At 43.6% G+C, this 18,456-nt stretch overlaps 2 protein-coding genes across 2 annotated transcripts; one reads left to right on the forward strand and one right to left on the reverse strand.

The window, feature by feature from the left end:
- Positions 1–293: 293 nt before the first annotated feature.
- On the forward strand, positions 294–6,292 carry LMOD3 (leiomodin 3). The gene is made up of 3 exons (XM_065845652.2): positions 294–775; positions 2,578–3,972; positions 5,761–6,292. The coding sequence occupies exons 1-3, from the start codon at positions 485–487 to the stop codon at positions 5,785–5,787; spliced, it is 1,713 nt and encodes a 570-aa protein (XP_065701724.1). The 5' UTR covers positions 294–484; the 3' UTR covers positions 5,788–6,292.
- Positions 6,293–8,245: 1,953 nt separating this feature from the next.
- Positions 8,246–18,365, reverse strand: ARL6IP5 (ARF like GTPase 6 interacting protein 5). Its single transcript, XM_065845557.2, has 3 exons — positions 18,038–18,365; positions 10,320–10,537; positions 8,246–9,992 (listed from the first exon to the last, which is right to left on the reverse strand). The coding sequence occupies exons 1-3, from the start codon at positions 18,211–18,213 to the stop codon at positions 9,820–9,822; spliced, it is 567 nt and encodes a 188-aa protein (XP_065701629.1). The 5' UTR covers positions 18,214–18,365; the 3' UTR covers positions 8,246–9,819.
- Positions 18,366–18,456: the final 91 nt, after the last annotated feature.

The raw sequence follows: 18,456 nt of genomic DNA on the forward strand, positions 1-18,456 counted from the left end.
GCCTCCAGTTCCTGGTCCTTTTGGGATATTTGAGACATGACAGATACAGAGACCTTGTGCTTATTCTTTCTGCAGTGCACAGGTACCATTAATATCAGTGCACCCACACACGGGGTGCAGCATGGAAAGGTGTAGAGCCCTGGGAACCCTCTAGAAAATGGCCTTCTCCTGCCCTACTGCATGGGAGATACACCAGCTGCACTGAAATGTCAGAAGGGTTTGCACAGCTGACAGGTTGCTGAAAATGGAGCATGGCAGCATCGCCATAAATTCTCTTTATCCAGCCAAGTGCAGCTTAATATAGACTTAGTCGCGCAGTCTGTCTCCCACACTGAAACCAAGAGCTACCACAGCTCATGACCAAAGCATGAAGTTGTCCATTTAACTGAATGAACTACTGCTAGTCAAGGGGAAAAAAAAAAAAATCCTTTAAAAATTGTATTTCTGTTTAGGAAAGTAACAGAGGAAAGAGAGAAGAAAGAACATGTCTGAACTCAGCCCAGACTCAGATGAAGAAGTGTGTCCTGAGGACATTGATGAAGATGAAATCCTGGCAAACCTGTCCCCCGAGGAGCTAAAGGAGCTGCAGTGTGAGATGGAAGTCATGGCCCCGGACCCCCAAGTCCCAACTGGGATGATACAGAAGGATCAGACAGAGAAACCCCCCACCGGGAGCTTCGACCACAGGTCCCTGGTTGACTACCTGTACTGGCAGAAGGCTTCCAGACGCATGCTCGAGGATGAGAGAGTTCCCGTCACCCTTTTACCCTCTGAGGTAACAAGCAAAAAATCACAAATATTTATTATGCATCTGCTCTGGGATCTGTTTTATAGCTTTAATACCTTAACCTGCCTCTGTTTCCGTCCCTGTACAGTACAAACAAATTTAAATTAATCCTAAAAGCCTCCAGCAATGTCAGGATCCGGCTTGAACTGATGTCAGAGTTAGCAATATTTTAATTTATTTTCCTAAATATTTCTTTAAGCTTTTTTAATATAAGAAAATCCTAATTCTGTTTCAGTAAAGCAAATCACTAAGAAATTGTTATAAAATCATTTTGGAGGATGAAACTGAAATTTGTTTGACTTCATATATGGAAAAACACCATATTGTTTTTTCCATAGAAGACAGTTAATTACATATGATTAATGTAATAATTTGCAGAATTTAATGTCCTACTGGGGGAAAAAAAATGTGTATGTTAAAAATGTGAAACATTCAGTAAATGCATGCAAGCATGCAAACAACACAACTAGTCCAACCCTTGAAGTACTTACACTTATTCTACTATACCTATGACTTTGAAATGAAGTTAAGGTCATACTTGGGTATTTTTCAGGACGAGGGGCACACTTAAAAATATGGTAATAGAACGGAATCTTGACCAGCTAAAACACATCTATACCTACACCAAGTGAATTTGAGGTGAATGTGGTTTTTTTTTAAACACCAGCAGTTTTGCTAACACACAACAGCACAGTGTATCGCAGACTTCCTACGACATGTTTCACGGGCTGTCTCTGGAGAGGGAGAGAAGTCTTTGGTTGTTTTCCCTCCTGCAATACTCTTAGCCTCAAAAGATTATTATTATTTATATATATATATATTTTTTAAACTTCTGAGGTTAAATCTGGAATTTGAGTGCCTGCTGCATTCACAACTGGTCAAGCGATTCCTGTACTCAACCCATCCGCTACCACAGGAAAGAGGACACATAGCCCTGAGGGCAGAAGTGACTTTGTGACCATTTTTTCTGACTTTCAGTGAAGCACAAGCCGTGACACTGCCCTGCCTAATGTAAATCTCTTAGGAAAATATTGTGATCTTTATTAGCGCTTTGTTAACATTTCTCAGTGATGGAGGTAGTTTCACTTGCAAAAAGATGCTCGGAAAAATAATCTCAGTGAGGATGTTCTCTGTAGATGGTTGAAGTTTGCAACTAATTTTATTTTGGTGCTAGAAGCCATATTGCCTTGCAGCAACTGTGTGCAGAGGCCAGTTTCCCATCTCTGCACTGAAAATTAAACTGAGCTAATATTTTGCTTTATCTTCCTTAGCTGTGATGCTCTGGCAGGTACCAGAGCAGGTGGCCTTGTTGTCTCATGTGCTGGGTGACTCCACTGTTGTCATGATGTGCCCTCTTCACTCCTCCTTGGGCTGAGCAAACAGTCAGGGGTTAACACTGATTTGCAATGTTTTGTGGCATATGAAACAACGTTCAAGGAAATTATAAAAAATGACACAAAATCCAGAAAAATACTTTGGATCAGAGAATGCTGACACCCAGAAGTTTTCAAGGACCACCGCAACATTGCATTAAATATGTAGAGAATTTAATCATCAGGACTTAAATTAATAGGCAAAGATGAGAAACTGTTTGGAGCCACTTTAAAAGCTGTGTCCCCAAGCAAGCCAGCACAGTCCTGGCTTACAGGCAAGGGCACTTTTAAGGATTATTCGATAATGTAGGGGCATGAAGGTATCTAAATCAAGACACTATGTGTTTATTTGAGCAGAAAGTTAATGTAACAAAGCTATGTTCAATTATTTCAGCTGTGAGGTTTTGTCTTCCTCAGAGAAGTGCTGCAGAGGAGATGGAAGGAAAGGCCGGCGGCAGCAGCGAGGTGGACGGTGGAAGGGTGCCAGGAGCAGAGGGAAAAGAGAGACATTACAAAAATGAGCATTTGTCCAACTCAGGAACACAATGTGGGGAGACAAACAAAGGTGGAAGCGATAAAGGGAGAGAGGAGGAGAAGGAGGAAGCAGCAGAGGAGGAGGAGGAGGAGGAGGAAGATGATGAAGAAGACGAAGATGATGATGAAGAAGAAGATGAGACTGAATTTGAAACAAAGGAGACTGACACCAATGAGAACCATCACAGTGATCAGATAAGTAAGAAATCAGGTACTGAATTGGGAAAAAACACAGAAAAGCCAAATGAAAATGAGAATAAAATATCAAAATTAAACATCCCCAAAAAGTTAGCACTGGATACCAGTTTCATGAAGCTAAGTGCCAGGCCTTCGGGAAACCAAACCAATTTAGAAGACAGTTTGCAAAAAGTTCGAAAAAACAACCCAGATGTGAAAGAGATCAATCTGAACAACATAGAAAATGTCCCCAAAGAGATGCTGATAGATTTTGTCAATGCCATGAAAAAGAATAAGAACATAAAAACGTTCAGTTTGGCCAATGTGGGGGCTGATGACAACGTGGCATTCGCGCTGGCCAACATGCTGCGGGAGAACAGGAGCATCACCACGTTGAACATCGACTCCAATTGCATCTCTGGCAAAGGGATCATTGCCATCATGAGGTGCCTGCAGTACAACGAGACGCTGACGGAGCTCCGCTTCCACAACCAGCGCAGCATGCTGGGCCACCAGGCAGAAATGGAGATCGCCAGGCTGCTGAAAGCCAATGCCACCCTCCTTAAAATGGGATATCACTTTGAACTGCCCGGCCCCAGGATGGTGGTGACCAACCTGCTCAGCAGAAATCTGGACAAGCAGAGGCAAAAGAGGCAGGAGGAGCAAAGGCAGCAGCAAATGAAAGAGCAGAGGGAGTTGATAGCAATGCTGGAGAATGGACTGGGGTTGCCTCCTGGGATGTGGGAAATGCTGGGGGGACCGCTGCCCCAGCCAGGGATGCACAAACCCCCACAAGCCCCAAAGCCACCCATCCCCACAGCTGTGTCTCTGAGCAAAAGGCAGGAGAGTGCAAGGCAACCAGCCCCCGAGCAGCCACTCAGAGAGAACCCCGTCAGCTTTAGAGTGGTCAAGCTGAAGAAGATTCAGCGCAAACCCGCCGTGCCCGAGTACGTGGAACCTGCTGAGAAAACCAACCTTAAAGATGTCATCAAAACACTTAAACCAGTTCCCAGGAGAAGACCTCCTCCCCTTGTTGAAATAACCCCAAGAGATCAGCTACTAAATGACATCCGTCAGAGTAATGTCGCTTATCTTAAACCAGTAAGTGCTTAGAGATGGCTGTAAGGGGAGGGAGTTGCACTCACCCGGCACATTTTGGAGCTGGTGTTTGAAACATTGACCACTCAGTGGGTCCTGTAAATGGACCCACATGCTCTATGTTGTCATTTTGCATGAAGCTGCCATTCCTGGGATGCAGGTGGTTGTCTCCCCCGGCAGCACTAAGGTACAGCTGGCATAGAGAAATGACACCAAGCACCAAGGCTTCAGCAGTAAGGTGCTGGTCACACTCCTCTGCCTCCGCCTGCCCCTGCAGTGGGTGCCCAGGCCCCCAGGCTGGCAATGCTGCCATAAATCTGCCAGGACAAGGTTGCAGGAAGCGAGAAGTCTGTGGTACAGTCATGGTCTGGGACTGCCTTCAGTTGGTCTGGTTTAAATGAAATTAAAAGCTTTAGTGCGAGCGCAAAGTCTTCAATTGTGACAACTGCCTCTTGGTGATGCTCTCACTTGGGTATCAAATGCATGGGCCACTTGTCAAAACGCTGGCCACCAGATTTAACCTTTTGTTTCCCTGAAATGTTATATTTCTCTGTATCACACCATTATTCAAGAAATACTAAAAGCTGACTGATTTATTTGTAGTTTGTGATGTTGACACATCTGTTTGTGTAGCTAAGGCTAGAGGAAGAGGACAAAATCCTTTGCAATTAGAAGTGATCAAGTAGTATTTTGTAATTAATATTTAATATTGATATTTTTTATATAGTGGGCCACATTTTTATTTCATTTATACCTACGCAGAAATAATTAATCCCTCAGTAATTCCAGAGAGAGTAGTTTGTCCTGAAATTTTGGCAGGGCAGGTTCTGCAGTGACCCTGGTCCGGGTTTAATGTGACCGTTCTGCCACCAGCCCAAGCTTTGGGGCTGTGGTTCCTGCTGGCCAGTCTGACTTGGCTGCAGCCAGGGCCTCTCCTCTCCTCAGGGCACTTCTGGCCTTTGTAAGTCTCAGTCTAGGTTTTGCACTTTAGTACCATGTTTAAGATGACAAGATCTGTTCTTGTGAAGGTCACGGTTTATCTGTACACACCAAGACGGTGCTTGTGATGGCAGGTTGGTCAATTGCTGGATCTGCTCCCTCCACTCTCAGGAAGACAAAGGACAATGGTGCCAATGCTCTGCTGGGCACAGCCCTCACTTGGCACAGTGATGATTAAGAAACCCCGGTGCTGCCAGGTGCCAGGGAGCACTAGCGAACCCCAACCATTCCCCCCAAAATCCCTGGGCAGTTTTTATAAAAGACGGCTCTGGTGTTTGGGGTGGAAGGAACAATTCACAGTCCATGCTAAATGGGTCGAATAACAACTGTCACAGCCTATGGGAAGATGAAGCAATGGACATGTGTGTTGGTGGTTTGGGGTTGTTTTTTGTTTGGTTGTTTTCTGGGATGTATTTTTGGTCCTCTGTCATCAGGCCAATGAGCTCGGATTTGAGGCATTAGAGTTTGTTAACTGCCTGTGTGATCTTGGTAACTCCTTATTTGCCTCAATATCCTCAGCTTCATCTCTAAAATGGTGTTTTACTGCTTGAGCTGAGATGCGTGTTTGTTCACTCCATGGCAGGACTCACTGCTTGCAAAGTGATTTCCTGGGAATTAGGAATCGAAAACAGCAAGCAGGGAATTACAAATAAAAGAAAGCTCCTTGGAGCTCCCCCACTGTTATATTTTTTTAATTGTTTAACAGTTTTTGAAGGTTTGTATTAAACTAAAATGGTTTGGAAAGTAAGACTGAGAAATTTCCTCCTCCTAATACTTACTGTCCTTGTCCAGGTGCCATTGCCGAAGCAGCTGGAATGAGAGACCAGACTGATTAAAAGAAAACAACCGGGAATAAAGACTATTCAACTTTTGCATACAACTGTTTCAGCAGATGTTTTCTGCAGAGCCCAGGTGGTATATACAACTATTTTGGAACAACGCTTGAGATACACACTTCTAGAAGTGTGGTGAAAACAGCTGGCGTGGGAAAAGTCAGTGTGAAGCGTTTCCATCAGGTATCAAACAATCCTGGTGCCATCTGTCACAGCAGGGAAGTGGATTTGAGGCTCCAGTTTGTTGTGGGAGTATTTTCTCTGAGGCATCAATAACTTTGTCTTTCTAGTTTGTCAGCAAACTCTTTGTTTTCACATTGTCCTTCTTCTGCCAGATTCTGCAGGAACATGCTGTGCTTTATCTTATCTTTCTTTTCACACACATGCTCCTCTATTATTTTCTTGTCCATGAGAAATATATTTGGTTTCCATGTATACAACTTCATTTTTTAGGCTAAGGAAAGAAAAATGAAATAAAGCTCTCTCTGTAAGATGTGTGTAGCACTTCCATGGCTAACAAGATGCTCTCAGAACAGAACAACTGCTCTGGTACCTCAAACACCGTGGCTTGATGGTTCTGAGCTACCTCAGTTTCAGAACATAGTCTAGTTGGTATTGTACCTGATCAGCAGATAAAGGGTGTCGCCTTGCTCTGCTTTGAGAGCTGTAATCTTAATTCCCCACAACTCACCTCAGTTCATGTTGTAATCCTTAATTACAGCCACTTTGGAGCGTGGTGAAATGCCATTTGAGGTCTCTGTCCACACTGCTCTGAAGTGGCAGGAGGATGAGCCTCACCCCTCATCTTTGCCAGTGGTTTAAGAAACTTATTCCTTCTAGTGGTGGGTGTGAACTGCATGTCTCTCCCCAGCAGGGCTAAATATGATGGGCTTAAACCTGCATATACACAACTTAGTTTTTCCTTAATATTTTTATGATTTTTTTTCTCCTCCCTTCTTTTAATCACATGAGATTTTGTTGTTGTTGTTACAAGCCTTCTTTGTAAAGGAGTTACAGGTAAGTCATTCTCAGAAGATACCCACAAGATACCGGTTGTTTTTGATGTTGTGTTTTGTGGTGTTGTGGTGGTTTCTTTTTTAAGAAAGCCATTTAAGCCTATAAAGCATAGGGAAGAACAAACCTTTCCTTTTGCTAACATGCAGCTCCCCTGCCTTCCTGTGGCTGATACTCATTCAAAAGGCACAGTTTTACAGTTCCTGGCAGGACTTCCTGCAGGTGAGTCTCTCCTTGCTCCTGCCTGTAACTCTTTGTAACCTTCCCCTGCAGCTTAATCCCACTCCCACCCTGCTCCCCCTTCCCACATTTATTTAATAGTCCTGTAGTATCAGCAACATCCAGGACCTCTTTGAATCCGAGGTAGTCTCCACTACCCTCAGTTCGAGTTTTCATCTAACATTGTCCTTTTTGAATCACCTGGTGTCTTTCAAATCCCCGTCTTCCAAACTTATAGAGCTCCTTCTCAGCTCAGCTACTGTCTGCAAATGTAATGCCACAGAAACCTGGTTGATTTATTGCTGAAGACACAGTTTAAGTAATCACATAAGGGGGAGCGGAGACACATTTCTGCACAACAGGGACATAGAAAAAGGAAGTAGTATTTTCTTTGCAGTTATTTCATACATGCCTCACTTTTTGTAAAGGATAAAGGCAGGAAACGGACAGAACTTGATACTTTTAACGAAGCCCTCACATGGAACAGGGAAGCAAATGCCAAGTGCGAAAAGGAACTCCCCCAGAAAGCTGTTCTCTGTACTGGTGTCAAGGCCAGGCTGGCACAGCCCAGATTTCAGCAGCTGGGACAGGGAAGTACAAAGGAAAATATATGATAGTGCTTTACAGTCCCCATTTCAAGCTGCCAAGCACAAATTACTGCCACAGCCAGAAGCAGCTGACACGTATCACCAGGATATGTGCTGCAGGACCTGCTCTGATCCATGTCCTCCCACCAAGCAGCCTCTTGAGTGATCACAGGAGCAAGGGAAGCCACCAGATACAGATGTACCATTATTTTGACTGCAGCAGAGTTGGCTTCCTAGCACCACTCAAGGCACAGCCCCCACTAATCCTAGAAACACAAATCTCTCTCAGGTAATTAAGAGAAATGTCAAAATCCCAGTTAAGTAGAGTTATACAAGAGACTGAAATGGTGTGAACAAATGCTTAAGTACTCCACCCCTGCAGAGAAGCCTTTGTAAGGATGCAAGAGCAAGGCCATTCCTGCAGCTCTGAGATCCCTCAGACCTCACAGAGTCAACACTGATACAGAGCATTCAAAGCCAGCAACTCACCACAAACACTGGCTCATGGCACAAGCTGCAGGGTGACAGCAGGTCTCCCACCACCACTCCAGGGTACTCCACCAACCATAGCAACAGAGACAAGCTCAAGTTTCCAGCCAATTTTCCCAACAGAAATACATGCAGTCAGTAATCACCATTAGAGTTTATTGTTCTTCATAACTGTGCAGTTTTTAAAATTCTACAGTAATGATGAAGTCTCAGACTACTATGTTCTTTAAGTGCGGAAACAGTTTTCGAAAAACAAAGACCATGCGCTACGAGTGCGGAATAGGCCATTGACTCTTCAGCTGGAATTTGCAGACATTTTCAATAAATACTGATCACCTTAACACTTAAATGGAATGACATGTTCAGATTTCTACAGTCCACTATGACAACAGCATGGTAAGTTACATAAAAGCTTCAACTTTAAGAATCCTTGCTTTTTTGTTAAATTAATTGCTTTGTTAGAAAAGAGAAATGTAAGAATATTTGAAATGGAGTGTCACCTGGACAACTTTTTCCCCCCTATTGTTGGTAAGCTCCTCTTACCAAAATAATTCCATCAGGCTGGCAGTTAAGTTGAAATATATATTAAAGAATCCCACACACCACTTTCAGGAGTTGTTACAGGCAAATATCTTCATGAATTTGGAATGGGTTTTCAAAAACTTTATCTTGACATTATTGCTTTTACTTGTAAACCTGAAATTCAGCTTTTTCCTTTGAAGAGTGTTAGAAGTACAGAGTCAGTGAGATGCATGTTTTACTTATATCTTTGCATTCTGATTAAGAAGAAAAAGATGATCCACGCTCAAGAACACACATATACCTCCATCTACAAAACAGCCTAGGAAGCAGAACAAGGTAAGACCCTAAGGTACCAGTATTTAAAAACATCAGTTGGGTGGAAACCTAGCTCATCCAACATATCTGAAAACCTTTTTTGTCCTATGCTTGGCCATGCTGGTTTAGCTGGTGGGCAGGGAAGCCTGGCTCTTCTGCAGAGAGGAGCAGTTTCTATAGATCAAGATTTCAGAGAGAACAAAGGGGTGTTTTACTGGATCTGACAGAGGCACAGTGCCATATATAGTCTTTATACTTAGATCTACTCAAGACTGTTTCCCAGCTGCTAAAGGAGGAATGTGAGTTGAGTACAGGAACTCATATTCATTACCAGTATTGCACAGTTTTACCACTTGCCAGGTAAGCTAGCAAAGTGGGCTCAATACAGACCACTCAAGGGAGGGATTTGCAGGATGCAGGAAATACCTACTTTTGATCTGTTCCAGCTCACCTTAAACATCACCAGGCTGAAGGTGCCAGCCAGCACAAACTGCCTGAAGTGCCATCTTGTAGAACTGAGATGAAAGGGGTGTTACTTTTAATAGACAAATTTGCTACAAGACAGTTTGAGAGACTGCATTCCATAAGTTTCCATCTCTTCTTCCTCCTCTACCCCCCAGAAGAAGAGACAAGCAAACACATTTAAGTTAGTATGTATTTGTGTAAACACCAGACATTTTGCTATACAATAGAAAAAAGTTGCTGCTCTTATGTTCTTAGAGGAGCCCTGAAGACCTTGGAATACCTGTATCCTGCAACTATTGATCTGTGTCACGTGCATTTCCTGTTTTGTACACAAACTGAAAGCAAGCTCGAACAATAGTAAATAGCAACTACAATCCTGCAACAGGTAAATGCCGTGTTACAGCTGCTTACTCCTTCGCTTTAGATATGTAGTCAGCCAGTTTGTTGATGCTATCCTCTTGCTGTTCTAGAGCATCCAGTATGATGCCCATCGGGGTCTTCTTCAAGCCTATTCCTTCAATCTTGTTCTCCAGCTTGTTCTTTATGTTCCGGAGCCTCAGAGATGCATGGACAAACATCACTGCATGACAGAAACACAATTATTAATTGTTAGCACTCCAGGAATGCATAGTTCTTGCAGCATTCATCTTAAGACACACTCCAACACTATGACATTCCTGGAAGAAGACAAAGTCTCAATGACCACTTAAGTAACCACAGGTACCCATTTAATAATAACGTTAAAGATGGTTTGTGGCGTTTTGTGTCCCCTCCCCTCCCCTCCAGTTTAGTTTGGGGATCATTTGAACAGAGGTAGTAAAGGCAACAGTCAATTTAGAGTCTATAGACATCTTTGAGAAAGCTCAAGTCAAGCCCCAGCCCATTAGAGAAAAGGAAAAATACTTACAGAGGAGAGGAAGCGTGATCCCAAACATGAACACCATGACATCTCCCAGATAGGAGATCAAGAAGTAGCTAGACAGCATGATGACCACTACAAATGTGGTTGGGTACTGCTTCTTCAGCCTGCGGAGTATATCCTTGTTGTGTGATACCCACACAAACCCCATGAACACCAGTACCACCACAGTACCGCCAATAAGCATATTCAGGGGACTCAGAAATCTGGAGAGAACAGGAGAGAAAAGAAGAAAGTGTCCTGTTTCAGAGCTCTCATTACTTCTGTCCACTTAGCAAACATCTAGCTCACTGGTAACTTGTAACTAGGGAGGTAAGGCATTAAGATGTCAGTTGTTGCTATCAAGACTTATCAACTTTTGATTTTTAGGCAGAAGCTAAATAAAGCAACAAGTACAACTGAACAAGCAATAGTTATCAGTGAATTTAGATAATCTTTGTCTTTATGTCCTCTTCCTGAGCATAGCTCAGGATAATGACAGTTTCTGCAGCCCCTCATCAATAGAAGCACTTACTGCCAGGACCACTCCTACCTGTGCAATCAACACAAACCTGAGAGCAGACAAAACCAACAATCAGTTGCCCAAGGGATTGATCTTTTCCCTGCACATGACGAAAACCAGGCTTAGCTTAGGCCTTCAGAACAACTAGCTTTTCATAGTATCTTGTCTAGGTTTGCAAAATGGAAAAAAGTAGGGGAACATGGTGTAAAGTAGTTAATTCACTTTCTTATTTCTGAATGAACCTTATTGGTTTACACTCAAAATAATTTTATGAACCTGCAGAAGGAGCTTATTACCATCAGCACAACAGACAGAAGCTCAGACCCAAGCAAGCATGCCTGAGAGTCAGAAGGAAATGGGGCATGGGATAAAGGTCTTGCAGGAAGAAGAACCAGGCCTGGCAAGAGTGTCACTGCTGAGGTTTGTGTTCTATTATTGTTATTGGAGTTACCAAGCAAACCAAGCCACCAAGTGGATCAGCTTTGGGCTATAAACAGCAAGTCCCTTTTTTGGACCAGGGCGAGAACATCACCTGCTCAAACAACTTTCCCAAATATTTAGAGCTTGTTTAGAGTCAAGCTTCCAGCAATGGCTTTGCTTAGCATGTTTCTCTACTCGTACAAAGTCCAGGCTCTATTATATTTCACTTATCTAGTAAGAAGTTATGTGATTTCATGTGCATTCCTATTTAGTTGCTTGTATGTGCGCTGATCTAATTACACAGCAGCTGAGAGCTCCAAGCTGCTACAACCATGACAGCAGCATAACACTGGTCTGATAGAGCCAGATGTAGTCAACATTTCCTCTTGCAGGCTTTGCAGTCAGTCTTACTGTTCCAAAACCAACAGGCACAATGACTCACCACTCCACCCCACCGCTGAGGAAGATGCTATGGTTTGTGGTCTGTGCTTCACATCCTGCACAGGCAGAAGAAATCTGCTGCTGGTATGCCAACCCTCTACCTGCAGTGCTAGAGAGCATTTTCGTAGGGAAGGAGAAACCCCCAATAATTATTTCAGAGCAGAGACTGGCTCTTGATTCTTTAAGTCAGTTGTGCCAACAGGTGACAGGACAACTGGATGGCAAGAGATTAAAATTCAGACTAGTTCCCCACCTGCTTCTGCTACTCATGCTGAAAAGCCAACAGGGCTTTTTGGAAGTGGTGATAGGGCAGACTTGCTTGCTGCATTTGAGTCACTCCCTGTAGCCAGCCAGAATATATTTAGCTCTGAATTGTCAATCTAAAGTTTCCAGGCTGGAAAAAGTGAGCAGCACTGCTCTGGAAAGAAATCAGTTTCATCTGTGCTCCTTTGCAGCAGAGAAGGGGGGTGACTCATGACTGGACCACACTAGTGCCTGGCTTACATATGTACTACTGGACATATGAGATTCTTTAAGCAGCAGTCAGTGCCACATCATGGCAGTCTCAGAGCAGAAATGGCTAAACTTACTCAGACAACTCACAGCAACCGAATTTTTGTTCCCAAAAATCTACAGACAAGATAATTGTGGAAGTGACAAAGGGCAAGGCAGAACTCCACTCTACATTTTCCAGGTGTCTGGTAAATATTTTCAAAGCTTTATCTTCCCTGCCCTTCCCACTACTCTCACTACAACTTCAGAAGCTGGTGGTGAAGAGCAATCCCTTTATATTTATAAGGAAGAGACCAAAGGCTTCTCCACTCTACACTTCTTTCTGGTATTATATAGGTTCTGTATAACTTACTGGCTGTAAGGGATGTGAAGAGAAACAACAAAAAACACCCAATCCAACCAACATATTCAAAAGATCCCACTTTCCTGGGGAAAGTTATTTGAATTACATGTTTTCTGAAGTGGGCTGCATTCCAACACGTACAAGAACAGTGAACCTAAGTATCAAATGAAGTCACTCAGAGCCACATGAAAACAGATGGAGATAGCAGTTGCCACTAAAAACTAGCATTCAAATTATCAGCCATGTGCCCATGGACTTCATTACTTTGATTACAGTACTGGATAAGGGTGTCATATGCCAAGCTCCCCTTTCCGGCTAGACACACCCACAGTGTAATTCACAGTTCCACCTAAGGTTCTCCTAGAAATTCATATATAGAAACTTCTCCAGAATTTTTTTTGGGAAGGTAGACCTCAGTTATCCAGTTTTGCTTGGATTTGTTGGGACACTGCTCTTGATAACACAATAGCTAAAGACTAAAAAGGAAAAAAATATAGACATGTTATTTTAGAACACCAGTGTCTGGGGAAAAGAGAGCTGTGTAACAACCCCAGCAGTCACCTTAGAGTTGAACCACCAACATTGATATTGGCCTTATTTAGGTACAGATTAGAACACACTATGCCAAATTCCTGCTCAGGCAAGAAGGCTGGAAGTCTTTCAAAGCTGCACAGACAAGCTAAGTGACCAGCCATTAAGTATGCTACCAGATATTTTCTAAATAGAATTCCCTTTAGCATGGAAATAACTAAAAAATGCGCAGAACTATCAGCATGACAATGGTGTGGTAACTTGAGTTTACACTGCTCAGATGACTTGGCAGAAGAAAAACTCTTTTGAGATTGGAGAAGAAAACCACTAACTCCCACTACCCTGAAAGGAGTCCATATGGCAGGACTAAATCACATCTGGGGGTGCTAACACCTCAGAGTGCACTAGCTGGATGATCTTCTGCATTGTTCTTGTGGTGGACAAGGTACAACCCTGGAAAGATGCTGTGACCCTCCAGTACAGCTGGGACAAACTGGCAAGGAAGAGCTGTCACCTAGATTCAGTTCCAGCAATATTGCCCGGTGACTTGCAATTCCGCCCTTGCTGCTCTCCAGAGACCAGGTTTCACTCAGCATCTGCTTTGATACAAAGTAAAGAGATGGGAAAAATAAACAGAATAAAGAAACATCCTGCCTGGTGGCAAGGACACAAGCATTTTCCTGTGCCAAGTAGCACCATGAGACACTTTGTATTTGTGGAAGTACTATCAGCAAAGATTGAAATACCTTTTTTTTTTTTTTTTGGATTAATATTTCTGGACTCTGCCCTACATGCACGACAAGACAGATTAGATTTCTCACATAGGTGTAGGAAAGTTCAAAGAGCTCTGCTTTCAGTGACTTACCACATCACCTCTTCCGGACAGGTTATTTCGTATCTGCACATTCATGCACAGCCATATAGCAGAGGAAAGGTGAACAGTCACTTGGAGAATATGCAGCTATAGTGTATGGAAAAAAGATCCAGGCAAGACACATCCTTTGCACAAGACAAGAAGCCTCCAACAGCACAAGCCCAGAAATAGGACATGCCACATAAAAAGCAAAAGCAATCTAGCTCCATCCTTAAATCATCACCACTTAGATGACTGTCTCAGGGTGATTATTCAGCAGTTGCTGTCACATCTGTTTCTTTTGCACGTGACCAGGCAAGTCTCAAAGGCACTGAGCAGAAGACTTCCAGTTATTGAGAACAACTTTTTTTTTACTCAGAGTAACTCAGGCCATTACACCAAATAAGCATGAAAATCCTGTTTTAGAAGACCTTCTGCTCAATCATGTTCCAAGCAGTGGGCAGGTTATAGCACTTAAATGCTTGCTTTCTCATTTGTATTAATTTAAACAACTTTAAAAGTAAAGTTCCGCCTTCTCTCCCCATACTTCTTTCTTCAATGAGGTTATATAGCTGTAACTAGAGGTAGCACATAAAACTATATATGGCATGGTGTCCCAGGTGATAGCCCTCAGCATCCACAGATTTAGCAATGCTTCTTGACTTACTGTTGCTCAGTTAAATTGCTTTGAGAACCGGGAGACAGATTCCTTTTTGCAGAATTGCCAGACTTTTATTAAGTTATGTACTAATATTATTATGCAACATATGTTTTAAAAGTGAAGTGTTTTGCTCACTCATTCTTTATTTTTCATTAGGCATTAGAGAAACTAAGCATTTTGCTGCTCTGGAGTCTTTGTTTTGGCAAGGGAACCACTACAAAGCATGTGAGCTAAGGTAGTGATCTGGGGGAGAAAAGAAAAAAAGACACACTCGCTCCTCGATGGCTAGGGATTGTGCAGGTGCACAGTAGATGTTTTAGAGAAGCAGCAGCAATGGAAAGAGACATCAAACCTCAGGCTGCAGCAAAGACATTGTCAGAAGAGAACCAGGATTCTTTTAGACACAGCACTATGAAATCCAGTACACCTTTTAATACTGTCAGATTTAGAAACTACTTTTTAGCAACTATGTGGCAACAAAAGCGTAGAAGAACTTAACTACTTAAATTAATGCAATTTCTAAGTTTGAACTGCAAGACAGAGAAGCCTTGTTGGAGTAGGTGAAAGCACAGAAAAATTCCATTTATTAACCAGACTGATTGTTTGAGGGAGAGTTGCAAGCTGTTGTGGGAGGCACTAATTTTAATAAGTATCTGTGTAGCACTCACAATGACCGGGTCCTGGCTCAGGGTAAGAACAGGCAGTTCAGTTCCTACACAACTGGGAGAAAGGGCACAATTTGATTTAGTAAGGATATTGTGTTTTGTCAGCAGTCTACTTCAACAGGATTTTAGGGGAAAAAAAAAAAACAAAAACAACAAACAACCGCCACCACAAAACACCCCAAAACAACAGCACACTAGTCCAGACTAATTCTTAAATTAATTAGCAGGGCATGGAGGGCAGAAGAGATCAGGCCACTACCGCCAGCCTGTATTAGCAGTGTGACACTAATTCAATAGTGTTAGCTTCTTGTTCACTGATTTATTATTTTCTACCTAGTCCTGTAGGCTGAGAGTAAAATCTACAATATTGCAAAGCACAGAGCATAATTTACATGTAACAATAGCCATCAGAGAAGGCAAATGGAAGGAGAAAGGTACAGAAATGATGCAGTAAAGACCATTACAATTCTACTACATTCACAGTAAGATTATTCCATACTTTGCAGAGATAGTAATAGGCCGGAGAGGGCAACTTTGTTGTAGAAGAGGCAGTAAATTGCAGCCGTGGCAATAAACACTGTACTTTCAGTATCAAGAAAGCTCTCGGCTACAATTTCCAAGTCAGTCCAGCACCACCATGGCTACCAAGTATTACAATAGCTGAAAATATAATCTCTGCATTATAAGTCTGTCTATATAATTAGATGGTTTAAGAACAGGTAGAGTTTGTCATGGGCTAAGTTTAGCTTTGCTTACAGGAAGACCACTGCATTAGCAGTTTCAATAACCCTGCCTTTAGGCTTCTATACAGCCCTGGAGTTCCTAAAAAGCCATGATTCATCACTTATCACTCAGGGATTCCTGCCCATTACAGAACGTACGGAAGTGTAAGACAACAACTTAGTCATCAATTTAAATTTATCAGGAGAACTTTCTTTATCCCAAAGCCAAAGTCTGGCCAAGCAAAAAATCTTTTAATAAAAATAAATGGATAGGCTTTTTCCCTATTGAAGTGTTATCCTATTGCCTTTAGGCTTCTTATCTCACACTCTTTTACTTCAGTGTTAGAAGAATCGGATTCATCATATACTGAAGGCTCTAAGACATGCAATTTAAAAAATTATATTTGAGATCAAGATCCCACTCCAGGTGCCTCTCATCCATAAGTTTTCAACTCAGAGGGTTACCACTCGATATTATAATTGTAGCCCTGATATTAATCTCCTTCTCCCATAGGTCTCTTCCTCCTCCACCTTCCACCCCAGCAAAATAGTGGGAAATAAGTGGGACATATATTACACCTGATCTGAAGAAAAGAGATCAGGGTTCAAAAGGAGGAAGGAATTAGGAGACTGAGTAAAAGCTGCTGCTCTCCTAGTTTTCCAACCAGAGATATCAAAACTGTTCACATCTTTTCCCCACCTTCTTGGAGAGGAGAGCTGTCCCCCTGCTTTCCAGGGCCACTGTGATTTACTTACTCACTGAGAGCTGGCCACAGCATCACACCGCTAAACAAGTTTAGAAGGTGGAATAAGAACAGCAAGACCACGGAAGTCTCATTTTACCAGTCTAGCAGTCTGTTGAGCTAACTGTCACATATCCCCACCAAAATTAAGAAGAAGGAGGCCTATGTCACTATGCTAAACCTATGCTTGAAAAAAAAAAAAAAGATTTAGGGGAAGAATGTCAAGGTTCTGCATCATCAAAGATAAGATACACTTCAGCTAAAACCACTCTGGCCTAGTGGCTCAGCAATTCTCCAGTTTAAGCATTCGCATTTGTGCATTGTTTGTTGTGAAGAGTGGAGTATTCCAGTTTCCATATTAAAAGCTTAATCATCAGCCTCTGCTGCATGTTTTGCTTAAGAGTTTTCTGACCAATATTCCACAGCAATACTTGAAGAGGAGTCACACAGGCTTTGATTCAAAGGTGATTCGAAGGTTATTTCCCAATTCTCTTCAGGAAAGTCAGACCTCACAGAAACATCAGATGGTCTTGCATAGAAGGTCTCAATTCTCTCCCCAAAATGAAATGAATGGGTACCTTACCTATTTTATGTTTAAGGTTTTTTTTTCAGTATGAGTTAGCTCAGAAATAAGAAAGGCTTGCTCTGTCCCTGGACATAAGCTTAAAATTGCAACAGAGAATAGATTTTTTTTTTTTTTTTTTTCTACTCAAAGCAGAGCTTTTCTCAGCTTGACCAGCCACCCCAGATAGATTCAGTGAGGAAGCGCAGATCACTGCGCAGGATGCTTCTCAGTTTTTCATAGAGCAGCAACATCCGGCACGCCAACCCACGGCTGCTTTCTGCTGGGCACAGGGTGCCCTGGGACAGCCTGGGTGCCCAGAACCCTCTTCCTTGGGCAGAAGAGCTTGATGAGCAGTCCGTGGGAGCATGAGTCCTCAGATTTGTTAGACACTCGCCAAAAATAAAAAAAATCCTAAACCGTACTCAACACTCCTAATCTAACAAGCTCCCCCTCCATCACGGAGGCTGCAACCAGGCCTTAATTTTTTTCAGTATTATTATTAGAGACAGCAGATAAATTGGAGGCTCAAGGAGAGGCAGAGAAAGGGAAAGGCAGCTTCCCTGTCCCTGCACCCCCGACATCCCACCCGGCAGCGCAGCACCCAGGGCCGGGCCGGACCCTTTCCCGCGGCACCGGGCGGAGCCGCAGCGCCGTCCCCACGGGAACCGGGGCCACCCCCAGCCCCCCATCGCCCGGAGTCCGCCATTCCCAACCCCTCCCGGGCCGGAGCCCGGCCCACGCACTGACCCCACGATGGAGACAACGGCAGCGGCCACCATCAGGTAGTTGGTCTGGTAGTAGAGCAGGTTGTTGACCACCCTGTTGTTCCATTTCGAGATGTCCTTGAAGTCGGGCCGGGCGAAGCGGTCCGAGCCGGGGAAGAAATCGTCCCAGGCCCGCAGCGGTGCCACCTGCACCTCCATGGCTGCCACCGCCCCCGCCGCGCAGGCCTAAGAACGCCGCGGCACCGCCCCGGGGCGGCTCCCGGCCGCTGCCACCGGCCCCGCCGCCACCCGGCCCGGCCGCTGCTCGGGGCGGGGACCGAACGCTGATGAAACAGTGAAGAAACGAGCGGCAGCTCCAGCGACAGACGGTGTCGCACCGCGCCGCCCGTCACACGCCCACGAAAGCAGCTGACAGGGGCGCGGCGCTGCTGCGAGGGCTCG

This window comes from Patagioenas fasciata, chromosome 10, assembly GCF_037038585.1.
Source record: "Patagioenas fasciata isolate bPatFas1 chromosome 10, bPatFas1.hap1, whole genome shotgun sequence".
Taxonomy (NCBI): Eukaryota; Metazoa; Chordata; class Aves; order Columbiformes; family Columbidae; genus Patagioenas; species Patagioenas fasciata.